The sequence below is a fragment of the Mesoplodon mirus genome (genome assembly GCF_964341445.2).
Source record: "Mesoplodon mirus genome assembly, chromosome: 4".
NCBI classification, from domain to species: Eukaryota; Metazoa; Chordata; class Mammalia; order Artiodactyla; family Ziphiidae; genus Mesoplodon; species Mesoplodon mirus.
In genome coordinates this window covers 120,114,317-120,137,598 of record NC_138979.1, presented here as the reverse complement: position 1 = coordinate 120,137,598, position 23,282 = coordinate 120,114,317, and the positions used below count along the sequence as shown (strand labels likewise).

The following is a 23,282-nucleotide window of genomic DNA, read 5'->3' as shown; positions in this document are numbered from 1 at the left end:
TGTAGCATCTAAGAGGTTGGAAAGAAGAGAAAGTTTTGGTAAACATGACTGAAAAGTTATAGCTTATCAAGTAAGAGTAAAAGCAAGAGAATGCTCTATTGCAGAATCAAGGGAAGAAGGTGTTTTGAAGGAGGAGGAAATGAACCACTGAGTCAAATTCTGCTGAGATGTTGCCTATGAGGACTGAAAGTCACCCATGGAATCTGGCAATGTGAAGGTCATTGACAGTCTTAAGAGATTGGCTTGAGAGCAGAGGCTGGGCAGACAGCTTGCCTGCAGTCACTTCAAGTGAGAGTGTATGCATTGAGCACCAGTACTTCTTATGAGGAGAATTTCTCTAAATGGGATGAGGGAAATGGGATGGACTTTGGAGTGCAATACACCTTGAGTGTTTTGCTGGCAGTCTGAATCTGATTGTTGAGTTTGAAGTTTCATAAAGCATGGTGTTCTGATTCTTAACATGTTCCAGTCTCAACTAATGAATTTTCTTTTCTATGAATTTGAAGTGAGATATCAAATTTCTTTTGATTCTCATTTTCTTGATTCTCTGTGTTCAACAAATTACAGTTTGTTTTCAGTGCTAATATAATCACTATGGCACACATATATATAGTGAACTTTAAAATACCATATTCAATTCAAATGTTTGTTTTAATTTTTATATGCACTCATTCCCTCCCAGTGAAAAGGAATATGAATTAGTGCAGTGACTGGATCTAGATGAAATGACATCATCACGGGCTGCACTCTTATTAACTCCCAGTTGCTTTGAGAAAACATTAGAGAATTTTGATAACTTGCAGTTGCTGGGCTATTCAGATCACCCAGATTTCTCAGATTTCACACTGTAAACTAGATTCCTTTCAAGAGGATTTTACTCTGCCCTCTTTTAAAGGCAAATAGAAACTTATCTCAAAATGTCTCACTTAAAACATGTTCCACACTGACTGCCATCTTTACTGTGCTGTGATTAGTATAAGCAAATTAGATCATAAAATACCAAGGGAACAGGATGAAGAATGGCAAGAAGTTAGCTTTTGGGGGATTGTCTGTGGTAACTAAGATAAAGTCATGAATTTTAGGCAGAGAAAATAGATAGGATATCTTAGATTTTCATGAAGGTGGGGACTATTTGTCTATTGTTTACCACTGTGTCTCCAGGCACCCAATAAAATAAAAATATAAACTTGTACTGGAATAACTTATGTCATGAGGTATTAGTATAGCTATTGGCAGGCTAGCTATCATTATTTTTCTTCTTGAAAATACAAGTTATTTTATATTAGCATACATATGTATTTATAGGTGACCTTTGATATGTATGAAAAATGAAAGAAACTAACCTACTTAATGCTAAGTTATAGTATAGGGTTTCACCTTTATATTCATCTGTACTATCTACTCTAAATCAAAGAACACAAACATCTATAGTTGTTTTTTTTTTCCCCCTCAATGTTTCATCCTTTACTTCCACCTCACTTGGGATCCAGTGTACTTGCTCTCTCTCACCATTTTTCAGATTTAGTCTGCAGATTATCTATATCTGCCTTTATGAGTGACAGTATCAGAAGATTGGTCAGTTTTGCTGGAAATAGAATACATTTCTCTATGACCCAATAACTTGGATCAAGGTCCAAGGCATCACAGATATTTGTAAGAGCCTTTGCAGGTATCTTTTTAATATAAGCTTAGACAGGTCTTTGTAGCTGGGGCCAAAACCTTTTCTTGACAAAGAGCTCAGCTGAGGACATCTGGCCACTTAGAAATGAATTGAAAGGCTAATTTATTAAATGTTACGTCTGGTGGGGTGGCAGGTGGTTTTATTATCTTTGGCCACTCCTGACTCTTCCAAAAGCTATAGCATTCTTTCCAGAAGCTGTATAGCATTTTACAAGGGGAGAAAAAATTCCTTCCTATCTTGGGGCACATCAAAGTAAATGAGAGAAAATGTTTTAATTTTGATCCTATAAATCAGATGCACTGCCTGCTTATCAGTACAAAGAAGAAAAAAAAAAATACACCAGCTCCTTGGGGATTTGGTTTTAAGGAAATCAGATTTTTATCCATGGAACCAAAGGATCATTAACAGCACAATCAGAACAATGGAATTCCACAGTATGGATGCCAACATCCAAATCTATGGCCCTTGCTTGGTTCTAGTACAGTACTTGGAATTAACGCAGTAACATTACAGTATAAATAAATACAAGGAAGGGAGTTGTTTAAAAATCAGTTAACTTATTTTCACCAAAAATAGATTAGTTTTGAAGAAACATATCTTACATATAATGAATATATGTATCAGCAAATTCACAAAACTGGGAGTGAAGAAGGTCTTAGCCTACCTAGCCTTTTGAGTTCCAGGATGTGGCTAGAGTCAATTAGAAATTACATGAGCTGTATTGGAGCTATAAGGAACCAAGCAGAAATGGCAGAACACTGAGCATGCCTGACGTGTGCAGCTGAGTTGTCCCTCCTCTGGAGTTTTTGATGAAGAACAGAGTGGCTGGAAAATCTTGCTTTTATTATAGCTAACTTACTTATAACTAAATGTTGTAATTATTATCTATAATAATAACAACAAATACTTATCAAGCATTTATCATGGGTCTGGCACTATTAGAAATACTTTACATATGTTCATTTAATCGCTACAGTGGTCCTGGGAGGCAATCAATCAATAAACAACTAAACAAGTATATGTGTGTATGTATTGAATATATATATGTATTCACATACATGGATTATGTATATCACATACATACCCACATATGTGTCAAATACAGAAATATGATTTGGACACAGGTTTCTTTGTAAACATTAATTATGATAATGTGCATGGTGGGTTTTCAAGAAGGGCATAGTGTATGACACATTTTCCAAATTTATTTCAAACCTTATTGTCATAGAGCTTCATAGTGCTTCTCATGGAGTAAATACATACGCTTTGAGAGATATTAATTTAGTCATTGAACTCAGGTCTAGGTCTAAGTCCAGGGGATTCTTAAATCCCCTTAAATGTTTTGTTTAAATGTTTTGTTGGGTTTCCTGTGGTATCAGAGCTACAAAGAAGCTCCTGCCGCAGGCATTGGACCCAGTGCGTATGACCGTGGGATCTGAAGGGGTGATGGCAGCAATACTTTTTTCTGCCCTTAATCAAAGGAGACTTAGAGCCATTATTTTTAAGGATAATAAAGAACATGTAAGATTTTTGCACAGATGCTTGCTCCGCTGGGAACTCCAGCCTCCTGCCACCCTCCATCTGAAGTTACTGAGTTTGAGCATTGGATCTGAGCTAAAACGTTATCTCTTCAGGGGAGTCTTTCCTAATTCCCTGTCTAGTCCTTTGTCATACTCCTTGATTATATGCTCTCTTAGAATGGCGCTCCATTTCTTTATAACATTGATCTCACTGTGCCGTTACACTCTTATTAGTGCTATACTGCCTCATGTCTGTCTCCCCTACTTGTGCTCTCCTGCTTATACAGCCTCCCCTGACTTATCTCATGACAATGGGGACCATCTGTGGTTTGACTTATCATCCTATCTCTAGCTAGGGACACAGTGCCTAAGTGTCTGCTTCATTCCTGAGTGAATGAAGGACATGAGCCCTTGTGGTGTGCCCAGTATCTGTACCTACCTCTTGTGAGAGGTGTTATGTGTATTCTGTGCGCTGTGGTGATCCAGGCAAGCTCTCGTCATGAGTGTTGGATTCATGACATCAGCTTTTCAATTTCATTTGGAAAGCCAGTGTCTATACTCATTCCTTTTTTCCTCTAAGGCATATCATTCAGATAGCTTTGGTAAGAAAAGTATTTTACCTCCAAACTCTTAGGAAATGTCTATTTCTGTATTTATGACCTGGGTTCTGTATTTATGATCCAGGAAGTTCTCCTCTCTTCCGCACCTATCTCCAGTGTTGTTATAATCCCTGATTTTTACACATACTTAGATCTATCGCATTATTCTTTTTAATGAAAATTACCTAGAATAAAATTAATTTAGTAAAATTAAACAGTTTAGAACATGACAGTAAACAGTTAAAAAGGAGATGGTTTACTTATTTATTTAGTTATTTTACTGAAGATTGATTTTTTTTAAACTGACTTTCATAAATTGGCAAACTGTTTATGGAGTCCTATAATTATTTGAAGTTAGTGCCATCTTTAAGGATTACATATGTACTTTGTTGCAAATGTGTGCTATTAAATTAGCATTTCCTAGTCATTGGCCTATGTATGTTTAATGTTAAAATTTAGTTTTAATATAATGGAAAATTATACTTCCTGCATCTGAAATACAAACCCAAATTGTGCACACTAATAGAGTTAGCCTTTCTTTATCATCATCAATGAAGATGGTAGTCAGATGTACAAACTTAACAAATAAGAGTACATTTTATTTTTCAATTTTATTTTAGATAATTTGATGGAAATCTTTTCAAATGTATTATTCAATACTATGTATATGTTTCTTTTTATCTAAAAGATCAATAATTCTGTAAATATTAATTGCAGTTCCATGTAATGCAATACTCCTTTGAGGGTGGGATGCATAAGGCTAACAGCCCCTTGTCTTAATGACCTCAACCAGTTTTTCTGCTGCTGTAAGCTGCCATTCTGCTGTCAGCCATCCTTCAATGAGCTACTTCACTGTCACTACCCTTTTAATGACTTGTCTGTCTAGTAAGAACTGGAGATTGCCAGGGAATAGCTGCTACTAAGCTCATTAAGCCATTTACCTTGGTTTGTTCGGAATCCAAAATCTGGAGGCCTGGGTCTGTACTTTCTGGCCAAGAAAAGTGCTCAGAATTTGCAATTCTGAATCACTGTGTGCTGGACATTTGGCTACTCTTCCTGTATTTTCTTTCTAAGAGAAGCAGAACTGAGAGGAAAGATCAAGGAGTATGTTTTAAGAGACATAGGCCACTCACCTTGTTCTGGCATTACTAGCATTGCCACCTTGGTAATACGTTCTGGGCATCAGTCTACTTATCTCTAAATGACAAGATACATAATCCAGAAGTTTTTCTTTTCCAAAGTTAATGATTCTTAATTTTTGGTAAAGCCTTCTTAGTTGCTGTCACAGTCTTCATTTTATCCAGTACATGCATCAATTATCGTTAGTTCATTAATGAGCAAACATGTAACCTTATTATGCAATGTAAAAAATCTACAGTATGCTATAATGACAGTTTTATTCAGAGTGAGACAAAGAGTGTGAAGTACATTTTTTTCCATTTTCAAGCTGCACATCCACACACCTAATTACTGTTGTGTGAATAATTTCAGAGTGCCTACTAAGACTTCTAATAGCTATCACTGACTAGTAATCTGTCAAGCTATAATGCAGGATAATATGTTTTTACACAACAATGGTGAGGCTCTCATTAATTATTACCACCTATAATTGCTTGATATGAACCTTTATTCTAAAACTTAAAAATTATATACAACAAAATAATGATTTAAAATACTTCTAGGAAGTCTATACTCAGACGTTGCAGCATTAGAGTTAATGATGTAGTAAGTCATTTCTTATTGCTTTTGTCTTTTTAATAGGTGACATATTATTCAAATTGAAATAGAATAAAAGTCTCTGCCAACAATTAAGCATCACACTTAGTCACATCTGCTGCCTTAAAGATAAGCATATAATTTATTAGACAGACTTCTTTAGCAATATCTGATACAGAACATCAATATATGCCCAAGGAAGAAGAATTTATAGTCTAGCTTTATTCTCCAACGGTATTGCAAGTTAAGGTTTTATGCATGTTCTATGTCTTGTAGTATAACTGACTTTCAGATCTCATAATCAAAATCTAACATTTCACCTTTAAACTTTAATTCCAGAAGATTTCAAGCAGACCTCTCTTTGATAAAGTATATTGTTTCTTTTCTCAGATATCTTATTCCTTTTACTTTTTTACTGTAAAACATATACAGGGCAAGGCTAAGGTCCAAATTTAAAATTATGAATGAAAATGATTGTTTAAACAATGGGATTTTGAATTTAATGGAAAGGAGAAGGGCCAAAAAAAAGGAGGTCTAAGCAGAAGAAAATCCGTGTGTCAGATTCTAGATTTGCTTGTAGGAAAGCAAGAGTGGAATAAATTAAGGTTCTGTCTTGAATGAGAAAAGGAAGTTTTTGGCGGTGGAGTGGAGAAAGGAGGACTAACTAGAGTGACTTGTTTCTAGGTTTGGACCTTGAAGATTTCTGAAATTGATAGACCCCTGGTGTTAGGCATACCTTTTCAAAGGCAGCATTGGGTTTGCGGAATGGAGAGTCATATGATTGCAGGTGCTCATGTGAGAGAAGGAACGAGAAAGGAAGCAAGGCAAGGATTGTGATTGTTTGCCAGGGTGATCTGCATTTGGACAGTACGCCCATGGCCCAGAAAATAGCAAAGTCAAATGGAGAATGATGCTCTGCAGTGGACAACAGTGCTGTTTTTCATGGCTGGGAAATGTATAATGAATCTTCTTAAAGTCAACACTGTAATTATCATTTAGTCTTTATTTCAGAAACTGAAATTTTTCATAGGCTTTTTAAAACTATTTCATGAAAATAGGTATTGCAGATTTATATGTATGAATCACATCTTTCAGACTGAGAGATGAATGATTCAACCAGGGATCTCTAGGAAAATAGATTGCCACTAGGAAAGATAGTAAAGTGCTACCTTTAATAGTAGTTCTTAGTTACTTTGATTCAGCGCTATTCATTTTCTGCCTAGCTTGGGTGGCATTGGGTGGAGGAGGGAGGGAGGGGAAGAAAAAAGAAAGGTCTAAAAATTTTTTTCTGGTTTCTGTTTCCTAAGATTACATTCAGACACTAGTCACATAGCTATGTGGTCATAGTGTGGAATTCTTTTCAAGTGCCTCCTTCTGAGGATATGAAATCACCAAATAAAAGATCCTGTGCCCGGGCCTCCCTGGTGGCGCAGTGGTTGGGAGTCCGCCTGCCGATGCAGGGGATACGGGTTCGTGCCCCGGTCTGGGAGGGTCCCATGTGCCGCGGAGCGGCTGGGCCCGTGAGCCATGGCCGCTGGGCCTGCGCGTCCGGAGCCTGTGCTCCGCAACGGGAGAGGCCGCAGCAGTGAGAGGCCCGCATACCGCAAAAAGAAAAAAAAAAAAAAAAAAAAAAAGATCCTGTGCCCAAATTTGAACACATTTCAGAACTATGCCTGCACATAATAGATCATTCACTTTTTCTTTTATGCTTTCGTTGACACATTATAACTTGTGTTTCTAAGTGAAAATCTAGTGTTCATGCTTTTAGTGGGCTTGAGCCATCCCATGATTTTGTCATTATAGCTGTAGTGCTATGTACATGACACTCACCCAATGGTTATTCACTGTGTTGTTTTTTCATTTACTTAATTTTTTATGCACTTAAATTTTCAATCTGTTATTAGATGCTTTTTTTAAAAAGGGGATAGGTTTAATTTCCTAGGCAAAGTTAATAATACAAGTTGATGACTCGTGTCTTAGTTCTCGCCCATGAGACCCCTTGGAAGGATCCAACTGATCTTAAGGATCTACTGCTTTCAGAACCATCTTTTTTTTTTTTCCCCCAGTACGCGGGCCTCTCACTGTTGTGGCCTCTCCCGTTGCAGAGCACAGGCTCCGAACGCGCAGGCTCAGCGGCCATGGCTCACGGGCCCAGCCGCTCCACGGCATGTGGGATCTTCCCAGACCGGGGCACGAACCCGTGTCCCCTGCATCAGCAGGCAGACTCTCAACCACTGCGCCACCAGGGAAGCCCCAGAGCCATCTTTAAGTGCCTGCCCCTTCCTGCTTTTTACAGCTCAATGGCTGCATCACTTAGGTGCAACTCCTCCAAGGGAATCCAGAGATCACTCAGGTGCAACTCCTCCAAGGGAATCCACAGACAGTTTCACCCAGTGGTTTAGGAATTCTCATTAAAATAGTTGCTTACAAGGTGTCCATGTTGTCCTGTACTCCAGGAACAAAACTTAGGGAGGATTTTGGTCAAGCTAGGACGCGGTAGCACCTTTTTAATTTCTTTGCTCATTAAGGATGACCAGTCACTACTTGTAAACAGGAGAGTCCTTGGAAAATGACTTGGGAATCATCTTTGATGAGAAGAGTGCGGTATTCAACTGCCTGATGTGTTCTCTTATTGAGCAGAAAAACTTAATTTCAGGACTTTCATCACCTTTTAGCAAAAGTAAACTGCAGTGTATTTTCATTTCCTAATCAGGCCATTTCTCTCTTTCTTTTTCTGCTTGACTGAGTCATGGCTTAATTTATTTCTGATATTGCTTGTTCCTCGCCCTTTGTGATTGGCCTCAACTGTGGAAGAGCACCCTTTGTTCCTTAGAGTTCCCTTTGGCCAGGTCACATTTCAGCTACTCATTGAAACATATATTTATTCTACTCTGGAGCACATTGTCTGGCCAGCCAAGAATTTATAGTGAAATGTAACAGTAAATTGTGCTCTGTGGTCAAAAAATGCCAAATGATACACACAGCAGTACAGAGATTTCCAGCATAGGGTAGAATTAAAGAGCTAAGGACCAGTGCCAGAATTGTTGGCCGTATTTTCACAGTGGCCAGGTTTGTTAGAGTCGAACTTGGAGAGAGCTTGAAATCACTTATCTCAGATGTTTGGGCTCACAACCACAAAGCCTCTGAGAAACACTGAACTGATCTTGTAATAAGCTCCAGCTGAGTTTACAAGCCTCCGAGCCTTTCTGAAAGCCTGTTTAGTTTAATGAGGGTTTTCAGATTTCAAAGCTCACACACCTTCATGTAAAAACAGATGATTATGACCAAATTAGGAAATGTTGTTCCATGAGTGTTTTCCCCAATATGTTCTCTTCTCAGTTGTCAGGCATTGTTCCTTTACACTTTTCACCTTCCAGGCATCATTTTTAAATATAATTTTTGGAAGTCTTATTGTATATAGTTTCCATTCAAGCAGAATGTTACATTACATAAAATAAAAGGTTTTCTCTTAACAGGAAAAGACAAATATGCATATATTTTATTCTGGTCAATAAAAAAAAGGTACAATCTTAAAAAAAATCGAACCCTTAACTTCTGCTGCCATGACAGCTGTCCCGAGAGGCTACATCTCCATGTTCACCCCTGTGCTCTGCTTCACAAGGCTCTACAGCCTGTTTCTGAATGTCTTGTTAATGAAGAGAGAAAAGCCGTGTCTCTGACCCAGTAGGAGGGAATGTGGGAGAGTGGCTATCCACACCTCAGTCATTTATATATTGGACAAACAACCTTCAAGAACATTTATAACACTAACTTCATTTTTTTCTATTTAGCCTTTTAAAATAATAGCTTTAATGTGTGGCATATATTGGTATTATTCTAGTTATTCTGATTTTTCCAAATGTTTTCTGAGTCACCCTTAGAAAGAAGCATAATTGGGATGTGAGGCATTCAAGCCTTACTTGAATACCAAATCTTTGATTACATTATACCCATGGTCTTACAAAGAAGCACGACACAGAGTGTGATGTCCACATGTCAGCAATACAGGACCACCAGGGAATGGTATATACAGATGTCCAAGGGGCATGTGCATAAAGGCCAGGTTGCGCTGAAATTGTGATGAGCCAGCAGAATCCTTGTCTCCTAAGCCCCTCTTCAGTATTCCCACCTATTCTTCCACCACACAGGTTCATTGACAAGGTATTTGTTAGACGATGCGGTAAAGTTTAGCTCTTCTTTGGGGAAACAATTGCTGTTTCATCTCTTCCTTTCCAGCTGTTACTTTCTATTCACTCCAGCTCAAGTACTGAATCTCTTGAATTTTCTCTTCTCTCTTGAGTCAGAATCAGCTACCCATGGTTTTTGAAAGAATATGATAAGAGGAACTGTGCATTAATTAGTGTATTATATTTTGAAGAACATTTGTATTCCAATCAGGGACAATCCTTTAACAGTTAAAGTTTAACTCAGGATAGGTCAAACTATGCTTTGAGAGTTATATGATAATTATTAATTTTTAATTCTTATTTCATTAAATATACTTTGCATTTATTTCAATGTAATATTAAAAATGTACTCTTACTAACTAGGGATGTTTTATTTTTCTTTAATTTACTTTCCTTGCAAATGCTATTTGCATAGAATTAAGTAGTCAAAAGTTTGGGTAGAAAAGATTGGTATTCTATATTTAAAAAGCACATGAGACTTTGGCTTTCATTCACAAAGAATATCTGGTATGGGACATGCTTACCTGCCCCAAACAAATAGAAAATAATACAAAATACATAAAATGCCTGTTACAGACCCTGGCCAACAGGCAATGCAGGGTGACCCCTGAGAAAAGGAAACAAACAAGGTAGGTATTACAGTCATCTGAGGTTTAGTGCAGGGAGAGAGAACCCAAGAATAGCCTAGTTCTGTGGCTGCATAGAGGAGACAGGTAATACAGCTCAAGGTGCCCAAGTCAACAGAATTTTTAGGGGAAGAATACTGGAAAGGTAGGACCTATACAAAGGAAGAGCTCCAGAAATCTGGTTAAGGGTCCACTTGAATATTAGACTGAATACAAGTCCATAGGGTAAAAATCTACAAGGTAGAATAAAGAGCAACTGTTGAGAAGCTATGAAATGAAAACTTTTCAGAGCCCATATAGGGCTGAGAGATGGTCGAGTTCCTACCAGACAAATAGAAGAGATTTCACTGAACATTTGAAGTGTTCTATGGAGATAAAGAGTCATGCATTAGCAGTGGGACTAAATTATCCCTAGAACAACTATTATTCTAGAGCTGCCATAACAAAGCTTAAAAGTAAGCCTTGAAAAGATAAAGCCAGTCTGCAAGTACCTTAATGTTTTGCCAAAACAAATATAAGTGTTCTTTAAAGGAAGACAACAACGTACAACTGCTCACATTAATTCATAAAGTCTGGCATCTAATTTAAAAAACACAGGTATAAAAAAGCAGGAAAATGTGACCCATAACCAGGATTAAGAGAGCTAATGGAAACAGTTCAGAAGTGGTAGAGGTGATGGACTTAGCAGAAAAGAACTTTCATGGTTACATGAAAATATGAGGTGAAAGACTTGTACACTAAAAGATCTCTGAAAGAAATTTAAGCAAAGTCAAATAAATAGAAAACATCACATGATCATGTATTGGAAGAATTAATATTGTTAGAATGTCCATACTACCCCAAGCAACCTACAGATTCAATGCAATCCCTATCAAAATCCCAAGGCATTTTTTACAGAAGTAGAAAAAACAATCCTAAAATTCATATGGAATCACAAAAGACCCCCAAATAGCCCAAACAATTATGAGCAAGAAAAATAAAGCTGGAGGCATGACACTTCCTGATTTCAAAATATATTATAGTAATCAAACAGTATGACATAAAAACAGATATATAGACCAATGGCCAGACTAATCAAGCAAAAAAGAGGACACAAATTACAAATATAAGAAAATAATAGATATCACTACAGACATTAAAGGGTGACAAAGGAATAATATGAAAAAACTTTTTGCCTGTAAATTCAGCAACTTGGATGAAATGAATTGGTTCCTTGAAAGATTCAAAATGCCAAAGCTCACTTAAAGGAAATTGAAATCTAAGTAGTGATATATCTATTAAGAAAATTGAATATATAATTTTAATCCTTCCAAAAAAAATAATTCCAGGCTCAAATGGCTTTGCTGGAGAATTCTACCAAACATTTAAGGAAGAATTTATACCAGTTTTATACAGATCTTCCAGAATATGCAAAAAATGAACCTCAATCCATATTTCTTACTTTGTTAAAAAATTACCTCAGAGTGGATCATAGACCCAAATGTAAAACCCCAAACAATAAAATTTGCAGAATAAAACATAAGAAAAAATCTGTTACCTTAGGTTATACAAATATTTATTAAATATTAAACCAAAACCATGACCCATGAAGAAATTTTGATAAATTGGGTTTCATAGAAATTAAAAACTTAAGAAAATAATGTTAAGGGGATGAAAAGACAAGCCACAGAATGGAAGAAAATATCTGTGAAACACGTATTTGATGAACAGCTTTTATCTAGAATATATAAAGAGCTATCAGAACTCCACAATAAGAAAATAACTCAACTTTTAAAATGGGCAAATGAATTGAGCAGATGTGTCTGTGTGTGTTAAATAAGTACAAGAAATGATGCTCAATATCATTAGTCACTAGGGAAAAGTAAATTAAGACTATGAGATACCATTATACACCTATTAGAATGTCTAAAATTTAACAACCCAACATTGCCAAGTGCTGTCAAAGATGCAGAGCAACAGGAACTCTCATGCGTTGCTGGTGAAAATGCAAAATTGTATAGCCACTTTGAAAACAGTTTGGCAGTTTCTTATGAAGTTATCCAGATACTTCCATATGCCCCAGAAAAATAAAAACTTACTATGTTCAGGCAAAAACCTCTAAGTGAACATTTATAGCACCTTTATTTGTAATAGTCAAAAACTGGAACTAACTTAAATGCCCCTCCACTGACTGAGGAATAGATACTTACACTGTGGTTCATCCATACACACAATGGAACAATCCTCAGCAGTGAAAAGGAGTAGATTAATGATATATGCAACAGCATGGACAAATATCAGCTTCACTGCACTAAGTAAAGTCAGATTCAAAATTATGTATGTACTGTATGATACCATTTATATCACATTCTTGAAAAGACCAAACTATAGGGACTGGAACTGTTCTATATCTTGGCTGTGATGTGTATACTACATATATGGCATGTGGTTATGGTATACATCTTTCAAAACTTTCAGAACTGCACACTAAAAAGGGCAAATTTTACTGTATGTTTATTATACTTTAATCAGCCATTTATAATAGCATAAAAATATAAAAACTTAGAGATAAATCTAGCAAATATATCTAAGACATGTACACTGAAAACTACAAAACATTTTTGAGAGCAATTTAAAGGAAACTAATAAATAGGGCGATATGCCATCTTGTTCATAACAAAATAGAAGTCTCCACATTGTTAAAATATAGATCTATCCAAGATGATCTATGTTTCAATGTAGTATCATTGAAAAATCACAGCAGATTTATTTTGTAGAAATTGACAAAGTGATTCTAAAATGTGTATGGAAATTCAGAAGACCTATCATATCCAAAGCAATCTTGAAAAGGAAAAAGATGAAGAGCTTACACTAACTGAATTCAGGCTTAGTATAAAGCTCCAGTAATAAGTATAATGTGTTATTGATGTAAGGATAGTTGTATACTCAAACATACACTTATATGCCCCAGAAATTCTTTTCCTAGATATTTACTCATAAGAAATGAAAAACATACACCCATCGAAACACTCGTACATAAATGTTCATAGCCTTATTATTTGTAATAGCCACAAATTGGGGGAAAAATACGAATGTCCATCTGTGGGTACACAGATAAGCAGTTATCCTAGATCCACATAATGAAATGGTAATAACATAATAAAAACAGGTGAATCTCAAATACCGTATGTGTAAATGAGTCTCAAAAACATAATGAGCAAAAGAAGCCAGCCAAAAAAAGGGTACATAGTGCATGTTGTATGATTTCATTTGTATGAAATTCTGTAGCTGGCTAACTAATCTTTGCTGACAAAATAAAACTGTGTTGAGTCAAGATTGTGGGTAGCGTCAACTGCAGGGGGTACAATAAAATTTGGGGGGTTAATGAAAATGTTTCATGGCTTGGTTGTGATTTTGGTTTCATGCGTGCTGGGGCAAGAGTCAAAACTCATAGACTTATATCCATTTTATTTATTGTAAATTACACATCAAATGAGGTTGATTTTTAAAATAGTACATGAACTATTTGTTGCTGTAGTTTAGAAAATAGTATTTTAGTTTTTCCCTTTCCTTGCACTCTAATAATATTATTGGAGAAATTACCAAAAAAAAGGAACTATTATTTTTGTTTTAATTAGCGCAGTGGAAACAGTGACATCATTTCAGCTGTTGCATTTTATTTTACAGAAGCCAACTTTACTAAGTGATATGCAGAAGTAGTTTTAAGCCTGGTTGTCAACAGACTCTTAAGAGCAAGAGGATGTTCTGTATATACTTATTTTTAATTCACACAAAATGTCTTACATGATTGTAGCCCCTACTTTTATTAATAAGAAAAATAAGGAAGAATGCATCATATATTGTATTTATCTTCAGAAGATCTCTTTTTTTTAAAATTAGTTTCTGCTTTATAACAAAGTGAATCAGTTATACATATACATATGTTCCGTATCTCTTCCCTCTTGCGTCTCCCTCCCTCCCACCCTCCCTATCCCACCCCTCCAGGCGGTCACAAAGCACCAAGCTGATCTCCCTGTGCTATGTGGCTGCTTCCCACTATCTATCTACCTTACGTTTGGTACTGTATATATGTCCATGCCTCTCTTTCGCTTTGTCACAGCTTACCCTTCCCCCTCCCCATATCCTCTAGTCCATTCTCAAGTAGGTCTGTGTCTTTATTCCTGTTTTACCCCTAGGTTCTTCATGACATTTTTTTCTTAAATTCCATATATATGTGTTAGCATATGGTATTTGTCTTTCTCTTTCTGAGTTACTTCACTCTGTATGACAGACTCTAGGTCTATCCACCTCATTACAAATAGCTCAGTTTCGTTTCTTTTTATGGCTGAGTAATATTCCATTGTATATATGTGCCACATCTTCTTTATCCTTTCATCCGATGATGGACACTTAGGTTGTTTCCATCTCCGGGCTATTGTGAATAGAGCTGCAATGAACATTTTGGTACATGTCTCTTTTTGAATTATGGTTTTCTCAGGGTATATGCCTCGTAGTGGGATTGCGGGGTCATATGGTTGTTCTATTTGTAGATTTTTAAGGAACCTCCATACTGTTCTCCATAGTGGCTGTACCAATTCACATGCCCACCAGCAGTGCAAGAGTGTTCCCTTTTCTCCACACCCTCTCCAGCATTTATTGTTTCTAGATTTCTTGATGATGGCCATTCTGACTGGTGTGAGATAATATCTCATGGTAGTTTTGATTTGCATTTCTCTAATGATTAATGATGTTGAGCATTCTTTCATGTGTTTGTTGGCAGTCTGTATATCTTCTTTGGAGAAATGCCTATTTAAGTCTTCTGCCCATTTTTGGATTGGGTTGTTTGTTTTTTTGCTATTGAGCTGCATGAGCTGCTTATAAATTTTGGAGATTAATCCTTTGTCCGTTGCTTCATTTGCAAATATTTTCTCCCATTCTGAGGGTTGTCTTTTGGTCTTGTTTATGGTTTCCTTTGCTGTGCAAAAGCTTTGAAGTTTCATTAGTTCCCATTTGTTTATCTTTGTTTTTATTTCCATTTCTCTAGGAGGTGGGTCCAAAAGGATCTTGCTGTGATTTATGTCATAGAGTGTTCTGCCTGTGTTTTCCTCTAAGAGTTTGATAGTTTCTGGCCTTACATTTAGGTCTTTAATCCATTTTGAGCTTATTTTTGTGTATGGTGTTAGGGAATGATCTAATCTCATACTTTTACATGTCCCTGTCCAGTTTTCCCAACACCACTTATTGAAGAGGCTGTCCTTTCTCCACTGTACATTCCTGCCTCCTTTATCAAAGATAAGGTGACCATATGTGCGTGGGTTTATCTCTGGGCTTTCTATCCTGTTCCATTGATCTATCTTTCTGTTTTTGTGCCAGTACCACACTGTCTTGATTACTGTAGATTTCTAGTATAGTCTGAAGTCAGGGAGCCTGATTCCTCCAGCTCCGTTTTTCGTTCTCAAGATTGCTTTGGCTATTCGGGGTCTTTTGTTCTTCCAAACAAATTTTGAAATTTTTTGTTCTAGTTCTGTGAAAAATGCCAGTGGTAGTTTGATAGGGATTGCATTGAATCTGTAGATTGCTTTGGGTAGTAGAGTCATTTTCACAATATTGATTTTTCCAATCCAGGAACATGGTATATCTCTCCATCTATTTGTATCATCTTTAATTTCTTTCATCAGTGTCTTATAATTTTCTGCATACAGGTCTTTTGTCTCCTTAGGTAGGTTTATTCCTAGATATTTTATTCTTTTTGTTGCAGTGGTAAATGGGAGTGTTTTCTTGATTTCCCTTTCATATTTTTCATCATTAGTGTACAGGAATGCCAGAGATTTCTGTGCATTAATTTTGTATCCTGCAACTTTACCAAATTCATTGATTAGCTCTAGTAGTTTTCTGGTAGCATCTTTAGGATTCTCTATGTATAGTATCATGTCATCTGCAAACAGTGACAGCTTTACTTCTTCTTTTCCAATTTGGATTCCTTTTATTTCCTTTTCTTCTCTGATTGCTGTGGCTAAAACTTCCAAAACTAAGTTGAATAAGAGTGGTGAGAGTGGGCAGCCTTGTCTTGTTCCTGATCTTAGTGGAAATGGTTTCAGTTTTTCACCATTGAGGATGATGTTGGCTGTGGGTTTGTCATATATGGCCTTTATTATGTTGAGGAAAGTTCCCTCTATGCCTACTTTCTGCAGGGTTTTTATCATAAATGGGTGTTGAATTTTGTCGAAAGCTTTCTCTGCATCTATTGAGACGATCGTATGGTTTTTCTTCTTCAGTTTGTTAATATTGTGTATCACATTGATTGATTTGCATATATTGAAGAATCCTTGCATTCCTGGAATAAACCCCACTTGATCATGGTGTATGATCCTTTTAATGTGCTGTTGGATTCTGTTTGCTAGTATTTTATTGAGGATTTTTGCATCTATGTTCATCAGTGATACTGGCCTGTAGTTTTCTTTCTTGTGACATCCTTGTCTGGTTTTGGTATCAAGGTGATGGTGGCCTCGTAGAATGAGTTTGGGAGTGCTCCTCCCTCTGCTATATTTTGGAAGAGTTTGAGAAGGATAGGTGTTAGCTCTTCTCTAAATGTTTGATAGAATTTGCCTGTGAAGCCATCTGGTCCTGGGCTTTTGTCTGTTGGAAGATTTTTAATCACAGTTTCAATTTCAGTGCTTGTGATTGGTTTGTTCGTATTTTCTATTTCTTCCTGATTCAGTCTTGGCAGGTTGTGCATTTCTAAGAATTTGTCCATTTCTTCCAGGTTGTCCATTTTATTGGAATTGAGTTTCTTGTAGTAATCTCTCATGATCTTTTGTATTTCTGCAGTGTCAGTTGTTACTTCTCCTTTTTCATTTCTATTTCTATTGATTTGAGTCTTCTCCCTTTTTTTCTTGATGAGTCGGGCTAATGGGTTATCAATTTTGTTTATCTTCTCAAAGAACCAGCTTTTAGTTTTATTGATCTTTGCTATCATTTCCTTGATTTCTTTTTCATTTATTTCTGATCTGATCTTTATGATTTCTTTCCTTCTGCTAACTTTGGGATGTTTTTGTTCTTCTTTCTCTAATTGCTTTAGGTGCAGGGTCAGGTTGTTTACTCAAGATGTTTCCTGTTTCTTAAGGTGGGATTGTATTGCTATAAACTTCCCCCTTAGAACTGCTTTTGCTGCGTCCCATAGGTTTTGGGTCGTCGTGTCTCCATTGTCATTTGTTTCTAGGTATGTTTTTTATTTCCTCTTTGATTTCTTCAGTGATCACTTCGTTATTGAGTAGTGTATTGTTTAGCCTCCATGTGTTTGTATTTTTTACAGATCTTTTCCTGTAATTGATGTCTAGTCTCATAGCATTGTGGTCGGAAAAGATACTTGATACAATTTCAATTTTCTTAAATTTACCAAGGCTTGATTTGTGACCCAAGATATGATCTATCCTGGAGAATGTTCCATGAGCACTTGAGAAAAATGTGTATTCTGTTGTTTTTGGATGGAATGTCCTATAAATATCAATTAAGTCCATCTTGTTTAATGTATCATTTAAAGCTTGTGTTTCCTTATTTATTTTCATTTTGGATGATCTGTCCATTGGTGAAAGTGGGGTGTTAAAGTCCTCTACTATGAGTGTGTTACTGTCGATTTCCCCTTTTATGGCTGTTAGTATTTGCCTTATGTATTGAGGTGCTCCTGTGTTGGGTGCATAAATATTTACAATTGTTATATCTTCTTCTTGGATCGATCCCTTGATCATTATGTAGTGTCCTTCTTTGTCTCTTCTAATAGTCTTTTTTTTAAAGTCTATTTTGTCTGATATCAGAAGATCTCATATTCTGGACATTTCTTCATGACAGTAGCTCCTTAAAAGTCAACCTTTATTGACATACGTGTCAGAAATATCACACGTTTCAGGAACAAGACAATTTTCTCTCCTTGACTTATGACCTTTTTCCACACATGACAAATATCTATTTATAAAAGAAATAACAATTGCTAATTATGTGAAAATATCATATACAAGAAAAGAGCCCTTTTCACATGCCTATTAGCCTAGGTTGTTTGTTTTAATAAAAATATTCAATGCTAATACAGACGGATCTTTGCTTAAACTGTTCCTGAGATTGTGGTTTGTAATAAGTTTGAAGTTGGCTTTAAGATTCTTAAGGATGTTCCTACCCTTTGATCAAATAATTCTACTTTTAAAGCGGAATTCAACAAGCAGGACTATGGTTTGAATTTTGAGTACTTTCTTGCATTAGAAGGAAGAGAGGAAATGAAAGGAATAATATTAATTGTTAATATTCTAATAGTTATTTTTAATATCAGAATTTTTTAGGTTTCCCATTAGAAAATATCATTCATTTAGCTTTCATTATATGCCTGCTATTGGGAGATAGTCTTGAGTAATATTTATCCCTGTGAGGAGAATATAAACTATGTATACTTAAAATGAATTGACTTCTAACTATTGTACTTGTCTATTTAACCTAGATTGCATGAAAACTAAATGCAATGTATGGGCAGCAAAAAAAGGGAGAGTTGGGTTGTCTCCTCTGGTGCTTTCCTGAATCAAAGAATCTAGATAACACCTCTGCCCACACACAGAACATGTTTAGATTTATTGAGTCATCTCTTATTTTTGAATATGCCAAAATGGACTGACCGTTTTTTTTTTTTTTGCAAGTAAATTGCAACAGTATTTGTAATGGAATTGTAACAAACTAACTCCCATTTTAATGTAATTGAATTGCTATAAATCATGTGAAAATGCACAGTTCTTACCACCTGTTGTATTTCTTAACTGCCTTACTGCCAGGACTTTCTTTGAATCTTATCTCATATTCTCTTGTTTTCTTGCTCTCTAATTAGAAGATCATTTTGTCATTATTGCCCTTATGATATGTGATTTCTTTCCTCCTGCTTTGGAGTCATGTCAGTATCAATTTGGCCATTCACTTTTATTTTTTGATGTTCTAGATATTTTGAACTTTTCTAATTAGCTTGTGTTGGTGCCCTGACATTTGCTTATTTGGTTTTGATTAAATTTAGGAAGATTTTGACATTTAACCTGTTGTGGTATTTGTATTTACAGTTCCCTGAATGTGGTTTCTATGGAATGTACGATAAGATCCTGCTTTTCCGCCACGACCCTACCTCTGAAAACATCCTTCAGCTGGTGAAAACGGCTAGCGATATCCAGGAAGGCGATCTTATTGAAGTTGTCTTGTCAGGTAGTATACTTTTTCCCTCTATCCATAGATAAATAATTTGTATCTGGAGAATTCTTGGCCATACGTTTTTAAGGCACATAGAAAATGTACATCAAACCCGGCCCCATGAGGAAATTTTAGGGCTCTGTCTATATGAACTTTCAAAATTATTTTGAAAAAAGCCAAAGTTTTCCCTTGAATTGGCTGTTTCCCTAGCCAGTCCTGTCCCAGTCACTTCTCCCAACTTCACTCTCTCCCCAGGCTTCCAACAACACACATGAATACCTTCATTCATTACCTTAGATCATTTGGAAGAGCAGTAAAAGCCAACAAAAACAAACTCACCAATAGTGAAGCTAAGACAGATGTCAGGGCCCCAAATGTACTGAGTGTCTGGAAGCCAAGGGCTAGGGAACAATTGCTTTAGTTGAGTCAGAAATCCAGTAACTACTAGCCAAGACCAAGTTGGAAACCAGAGCTCAGGAGTTACAGCAGGTCAGGCTATGCTGTGTGACTTTAACTAATTCACTCCCTGAAAAATGGCTGTGTTTCCCTCTGCCCAGATTTATATTTCTTGTTTAGGATTTAGAAGTTAGTAATCAGACTGTGCCTGTCAATACAGAAAAAAATTTAACTTTTTAAAAAAATGCCAGAGAACACCTGTAGCAGGGTTCGTAACAACAATGATCAGTGCAATATTGTGAAGAGATACAGACTTTTATTGTTTATTTTTGTTAAAATTGAGTCATTACTGAGAAACACAGATTACATTGCTCTTTCTCCCTTCATTGCTTGCTATCCCTTTGACTAAAAGAAATTCATTCGCTTTAAAAATGATTCTAGGCTTCATTTCCTCAAGTTCCGGAGCCCAGTGCTTGGATGCACTGATTATAATTCACTTGGTCTTTGTTTTGATTCAGTCCAATTCATGTTGTCTGTATTGATCTATCATTGTGACAGGTGCTGGGATTGCCCCACTTTCATTGGGTAGATAGAGCCTATAAAGCAACTTGGTTTAGCTAGATAAAAGTAATAATTTTCCTGTTGTTTATAAGTTTGCCAGTTGCTAAACAAACCAAAAAAGGAAAAGTTTTCATTTTTTAAATTTGGGGGGTGGGGGTAGAAATCACTTGCTTTGAGTTCTCCTTTTTACTTTTCTTTGGCTCTTTTGACATTGGCTCACTGAGCCTGGCCTCACAAAACTAGTGCCTAGACATGTTGTTCTTTAAGTTTCCTGTTTCTGAACACTAGGGGCTGCCTGAAATAAATTATTCAAGGACATCATACACCAGATCTGTTCTCACCATAATTCATATTAGCCTCATAGCAAGGCGGCTTCCCAAAGGATGTGCTTTATGAGTCTTTTCCCTGTGGCCATGTCCAGAAATATATGAAGATTTTCAAGATTGCATTTCTAAATTATTTATTTTTCTTTTCATTTTACTTTTGTTATCAAGCCCTTCAGAGTAGTACCAGACAGATCGAATGCAAGCTGTGTGTGAGTGTTCTTGAGGGGGGGAAGAGGTGCTGCCCGTCTGCATGTTATTCCCATGCCCTCCGTGAGCCAGACCTGTCTGCCCCACGTTGACGTGCTGCAGCCCTCCGGAGGGCCCCTGGGCTCAAGGATCAGCATTCTGCTTTTCCTCCCCATCTTTGCAAGCCCAGAACCTGATTGTGCCTACACTCCACTTCTTTTGCCATCCACCCTTTATGTTCTGTGTCCTGCCTCTCCTGTGTACCTGGCCACAGTGCTGAGGGGGCATTTAAAGGCAGCCCTTTTTCTCACCTGCTGTTGCAGCACCTGGCTCAGGAAAGCCTCTCCTACTCTGTCAGTAGCTATCTGGTTGCTAATTAAAAGGAGCCATTTTATAACAGCCTGATTCCAATTTTGAAGCTTGAACCTCTGAACCCTTTTCACACTCCACATAGTTCCACTTCACCTTAAATTATTCATCTATATATACATATATATATATATATATATATATGTGTGTGTGTGTATATATATATATGTATTTACACACACACACACACACACACACACACACACATTCAATTATGTTTAGGTCTCCAGCATTCACCTGTAACTTCTTTGGTATTCTCCTACCACTCTAACACTCAGCATTGTGATTTTCTCCATACATGTTAAAAATGCTTTCCCTGGGCTTCCCTGGTGGCACAGTGGTTGAGAGTCCGCCTGCCGATGCAGGGGACACAGGTTTGTGCCTCGGTCCGGGAAGATCCCACATGCCGTGGAGCGGCTGGGCCCGTGAGCCATGGCCGCTGAGCCTGCACATCCAGAGCCTGTGCTCCGCAATGAGAGAGGCCACAACGGTGAGAGGCCGCGTACTGCAAAAAAAAAAAAAAAAAAGTTTTTCCTTAAAACCTCCCAGTCCTCCATATTATAGCCCTGTTTCCCCCTCACAGCTCTTACCTTTGCTGGATGTTGTTAGTCACCTTCAGTGTAACCACAGACCTGACCTCACCAATAAGATGTGGCCCCCGCTCTGAGATCTTCACTTGAGCGGCATCCCTCCTCCATCTTGTCAGTCGCCACCAAATGCACACACCCATTCCCTGTCTTTTTCACTTTAGCTTTCAATCACTAACTCCCTACCATTTTTGGACTATATTTTTCCCTTTCATCTTTGCCCACAGCACATGGCCCACTATATTCATGTCTTACATCACTTTGATGCACTCTTGACTACTTGGTTATTCTCTTATACCTTATAAGGTATAAGGCCCTGCTATACCTGTCTGTAATCTGAATTACTTTAACATCCATTTTTGCCATTCCTGTTCCTGAGCCACACATGACTGCTAGACACACGGTCGCTTGCCGACATGGCTCAAGGCAGATCTGTCTTTCACCTGGCTTTACTGTTGTTTCTCAATCTTCTTCTCCCCCCATCCTTTTGTTACCATAGACAAGAGGTTCTCAGTAAACATATGTGGGTTGCTTAAGTGACTATTGGCTATCACATTAGAAGTTATCATGTATACAAAATTTTATAAAAATACTGATTTGTTGTAAAAATATTGTTTTTAGATATATACTCAAAACTAAACTGAAATTCAAGTCTCCTTGGTGTGCATTTACCCAGCCCTGACAAGAAATTAGTGCCTGTGATACGGGCAGGATTGTATCGTATTATAATGTGAGGCAAGACAAATGATAGCTACTAAGACACTTCAGGCCATCGTGCAAAGGAGCTCATAAACATACTCATACCTGAACCAGTCCCTGAAGAGAATGGATGCTATGATTGGCTAGAGAAATGTGCCATTTCCTGGAGGTGTGGTTAAGGATCAGCTTCATTCAAAATGTAGTGGGTAAGCGGGGTAGAGGAGCAAGACCCTGAACATCCTCTCTGTGGCCTTTTGACCAGTTCCAGAGCATAAACATGCTCTGGAAATTTTCCTCCTACAGACTATAATTTTACTGTTAAAATTCATTTCTCTGTATTTTCTGTTTTTCCTCATTAAAAATTAAATTTGGGGAACACAGCAGGCACCTCATTGCCTCTTGCTCTCATTGGAGGAGTGCTCACATTCTCAGGAAGCCGCACATGAGAGGGGCGCTTTCGCAGAAGCCAGTGGCGTCTGGTCCAGCCTCCTCTGGGAGCAGGCAGGTGGCAACCCCATGCTAACCCTCGCAACTCTGTGCCGATCCCCGAATTCTCACACGGTGCAGGGACAGCCGTGTGACTGACAGGGTGTTGGTGCTCTGGGCATGTGTCAGACCTGTGGCAATGAGGTGGGAGAGCTGA

The 23,282-nt window shown here is 37.3% G+C and overlaps 1 protein-coding gene across 1 annotated transcript in view; it reads left to right on the top strand.

The window, feature by feature from the left end:
* The window catches only part of PRKD1 (protein kinase D1), a 344,329-nt gene that overhangs the window by 157,245 nt on the left and 163,802 nt on the right, over positions 1-23,282 (top strand). Inside the window, exon 2 of the mRNA XM_082618918.1 lies at positions 19,392-19,530. Within this exon, the coding sequence (XP_082475044.1) occupies positions 19,392-19,530 (139 nt within the window). The remainder of the gene's footprint in view (positions 1-19,391; positions 19,531-23,282) is intronic.